This window comes from Macrobrachium nipponense, chromosome 14, assembly GCF_015104395.2.
Source record: "Macrobrachium nipponense isolate FS-2020 chromosome 14, ASM1510439v2, whole genome shotgun sequence".
NCBI lineage: Eukaryota > Metazoa > Arthropoda > Malacostraca > Decapoda > Palaemonidae > Macrobrachium > Macrobrachium nipponense.
The window spans coordinates 33,125,128-33,129,404 of NC_087207.1; the positions used below are offsets into that span (position 1 = coordinate 33,125,128).

General features: G+C 47.8%; 1 protein-coding gene across 1 annotated transcript in view; it reads right to left on the reverse strand.

Annotated features, from left to right (window-relative positions):
• LOC135226191 (ER membrane protein complex subunit 1-like) overlaps positions 1 to 4,074 on the reverse strand; it is a gene marked incomplete in the record, with an annotated part of 103,618 nt that extends 99,544 nt beyond the window's left edge. Inside the window, 1 exon segment of the mRNA XM_064265635.1 lies at positions 3,884 to 4,074. Coding sequence (XP_064121705.1) covers positions 3,884 to 4,074 — 191 coding nt within the window.
• Between the last annotated feature and the right edge of the window lie 203 nt (positions 4,075 to 4,277).

Sequence of the window (4,277 nt, forward strand, 5' to 3'; positions counted from 1 at the left end):
TCTCTTCCATACGGAAGGGAGACGGGCCCCGCTCCCGAAGGAGCAGGAGGACCAGCAGAAGGACCCCCCGTCCCACCGAGGTGGGACGGGCCCTTAGAAGTTCCCGAAGGAGACTTCTTAGGGGGGGGAGGCAGCCTTCTCTTCTTCGGTTCTTATGGGCCTTAGAAAGTCGAAGGGGAAGAGGCAGCAACAGACGAAGACGAAGATGACACCTTCCTCTTCTTCGTCAGCTCACGCAGGACAGTCGTCAGGTCCTCCATCCAGGCGGAGTCGGGCCTATTGCCGAAGCAACACGGCCCGACTGCACCTGTCCGGAAGGAACCTGGGACTGGGGAAGACACACCCCCCCCCCCATGGCAGGACCAGCATGGACAGGCGCAGGAACCAGGAGCGACAGGAACAGCAACCAGCTCAGGAGCGGCAGGAACAGCGGCAGCGGTAAACACAGAAGGGACAGCCAAGCCAGTAGCGGGAACCACATCAGCGACAGGTACGGCAGGCCCAGCCATCGCCTCGTAGAATCATCGGCAGCCAGCGTGGTACTGGCGGCCGGTCCAGGGGCGAGCTGCTGGAACAGCGGAAGTCTGGGGCAGGCAACACGAAGAAAACACAGGCGGCGGCGGCATACCCCTCCTCGGTACGGCGGCGACCGGCCCCCTAGAAGCGGCAGAACGGCGTCACCGACACAGCATGGGGAGTGTAGACCAGCGGGGGGAAGCAGCATAAGCGGCCGTGAAGGTTGTAGTGGAGACCACTCCAAGGTCACCGCCCCAGACCTCGCTAGACTTTGCAGCAGATCGTGGATGCTAGGCACGCCCTGCAGCCGCAGTGGTCCATACCTGTCCAAGGTCGTCTCCCACGGATGTAGCACCTGCGGTAGCACAAACAGATTAGTAAGAGGGGTTTCCCTCACGCACGGGGGGGGGGAGACATGCCCCCACCCCGAACGGAAGGAAGACCCCAAAAACAAAATACGAGGAAGCTGAGCGGGGGGGCAGGAAAGAAGACGAAGAATCGGATACCAAGGGAGTCGCGGGAGAGCTTTCCGACGACTTCCTGGCAGACCTCGCTTCCCTACCCCCGCACAGCAGTGAAAAGTAATATGAAAATGAAACAGATACTGCATCTTGCGATTCACTTCATAAACTTAAAGAGGGAAAAATCAATTCCTGGTAAGAGCGGAAACTTGATCCATAATAATATGATGCTATCATAAATATATATGAAAATGAACAATACTGCACTTGCTATTTTCACTTTCACAGCAATAAATCTAAGGATTAATTCCCGGGTAAGAGCGAAATTGATCCAAAATTCTTAAATTTGATGCAATTAATAAATGAAAATGAAAAGAAAACTGCATTGCGAATCCACTTTCATTGCATTCTATTCATACAAAATAAGAGGCTCTTGCCGAGCGCAATCAAGCTCTCGGCAACGAACGCACAGGGCGGGCAAAATATAATGAAAAAGAGTACTTACATCTTTCAATTACACACTTTCGCCCAAAATACATGACTCGGCGCGAGTGCGCCCGCCCTCGGCACCGAGACATAATTCAAGGGTTCAATTCATGAAAAGAGCGGAAATCGCCGTCTCTACGGCGATAGCTCCATGTTGATTCATAATTAAGTAATGAAAATGAAAACAGTGTACTTACAGTTTCATTTTCAAGTCAAACAAACCATTAGTAGAAAACACAATATAAACAAAGCATACGACGATGAAGCGGGCAGAGAGCGATGACGAACACGTCCTTCACACCGCGGCCGAAAAGCAAAAGTTATTCTTCACCTCTCGGGGCGCGCGGGCGCGCGCACGATCGGACAAGCAGTTAACTACCGTTCTCCCCTGTTCGATTTTTTAAGCTTACGACCGTCCCAGCTGCCGCTAGTTACCTTCCTATTGTTAAAGGACCGAGGGTTTGTATTACGTATCGGAACAATGAAAAGAATACTGCAATTGCGAATCCACTTTCATTGCATTCTATTCATACAAAAATTAAAAGCATCTATATACAAAATTAAAAGGCTCGTGCCGAGCCTGCAAACACACTCTCGGTAACGAACGCACAGGGCAAACATATAATGAAGATACTTACATTTTTTCAATTACACACTTTCGCCCACAATACATGACTCGGTGCGAGCGCGCCCGCCCTCGGCACCGAGGCATAATTTCAAGGGTTCAATTCATTTAAAGAGAGGAAATCGCCGCATCTACGGCGATAACTCCATGTTGGTTCATAATTAAGTAATGAAAATGAAAACAGTGTACTTACAGTTTCATTTTCAAGTCAAACAAACCATTAGTAGAAAACACAATATAAACAAAGCATACGACGATGAAGCGGGCAGAGAGCGATGACGAACACGTCCTTCACACCCGCGGCCGAAAGCAAAAGTAATTTGTTTACCTCCCAGTCGCGCGGCGCGCGACTGTCGGACAAGCAGTTAACTACCGTTCTCCCCTTGTTCGAAGCTTACGACCGTTCCAGCTGCCGCTAGCTACTTCCTATTGTTAAAGGACCGATGGTTTGTATTACGTATCGGAACAAAGAGTACTTACATCTTTCAACACACTTTCGCCCAAAAAATACATGACTCGGCGCGAGTGCGCCCGCCTCGGCACCGAGACATAATTCAAGGGTTCAATTCATGAAAAGAGCGGAAATCGCCGTCTCTACGGCGATAGCTCCATGTTGATCATAATTAAAGTAATGAAAATGAAAAAGAAAACAGTGTACTTACAGTTTCATTTTCAAGTCAAACCAACCATTAGTAGAAAACACAATATAAACAAAGCATACGACGATGAAGCGGGCAGAGAGCGATGACGAACACGTCCTTCACACCGCGGCCGAAAGCAAAAAGTGATTCTTCACCTCTCGCGCGGGCGCGGGCGCACGATCGGACAAGCAGTTAACTACCGTTCTCCCCTTGTTCGAAGCTTACGACCGTCCCAGCTGCCGCTAGTTACCTTCCTATTGTTAAAGGACCGAGGGTTTGTATTACGTATCGGAACAAACACAATATTTCACCAGATGTACAATTTGCCTGGGTAAAGGTTAGATTGCAAACAGGCATATGCGAAGATAGGGGTCAGAGTTACTGTAAGCTTAGTAGGCATTTCAAAGGGAATATGATCTAACCAGACTCACTTTACCCTAACCTAACCATGGATTCTGTGCCCAACCTGGCCTGTGGGGTTTCAGTACCCTTGGACTCCCACCCAAGTTGTGAACCCTTCTCAGCATTCTACTTAGCTAGCTTGGCATTTTTGGTTTAACAAATTCTGTGGGCAACCTGGTCTAGATTAGGGATTGTCTCATCTGAGACTAGCGAGGGGAAGACTTAACTGCTGAAGTCTTACCTACTGGGATTTCCTGGGGCAGGACCTAGCCTCTAGCCTAGACTAGGCTAGTAAAGCTAGTTTATGAAGCCTATGGGTTAGGCTAGCTATGTTATTGGGTATATGCTTAGGACTTACCCTAGGAAAACCTGATGAAGTTCAAGGAGCGAATGAAGAGGAAGGGGGGTGGGGGGTCACGACTTAATAAAGGAGGTCCAGGTGGGGCGGAAGTCCCCGGCTAGGTTAGGGCACGGAAATCAGGTTATCTTAAGCCAAGTAGGGTTAGGTCATCTACTCCCCTCAGAAATGCCTACTACGTAAATACTTAGTACGTCTACAATAGAATGAACCCTCACCCTGAACTCGCTCGTTAAAACTAATGACCTAGTCTATGTTACGATTGCATTTGCTTGAGCCAGCATAAAAAAGGTCGAGTTGCGTTACCCAGTCTGCAACACCACAACCACGTTCGACTTTGGCTCGATTTCAACTAATTCTGCTCAAATTCTAACGGATCTAAACTAATTCTTACCAATCAAATTTCCCTATTTGATCTTCATATAAGGCTTGCGACGGTGCTATAACTGACAAGACGAAAAGAAATGACACAAATAACAAATTTCCTGCCATCATTCGCTGGCCTGTCATCTTCACCAGAGACATGTTGACATTACCCGGCTGAGGAGTGCGACACATCTTCTTCTTTCTTTTCTGAGTTGTCATCTGCTTTTCAGCTGTTTCATTATTCCCACCATCTACTGCGTTTGTTATGCAAATGATGTTTCTTAAATATATATTTCTAATACAAATTTTTCTACAGCTTTAGCAGCAACTGCAATGGGTAATCTTTGCTCGCATGATGTCGAAATGGTGTTCATTTTATGAGACAAATATTTATTTAAATGACTAGGAATTGCTGAAAAAAT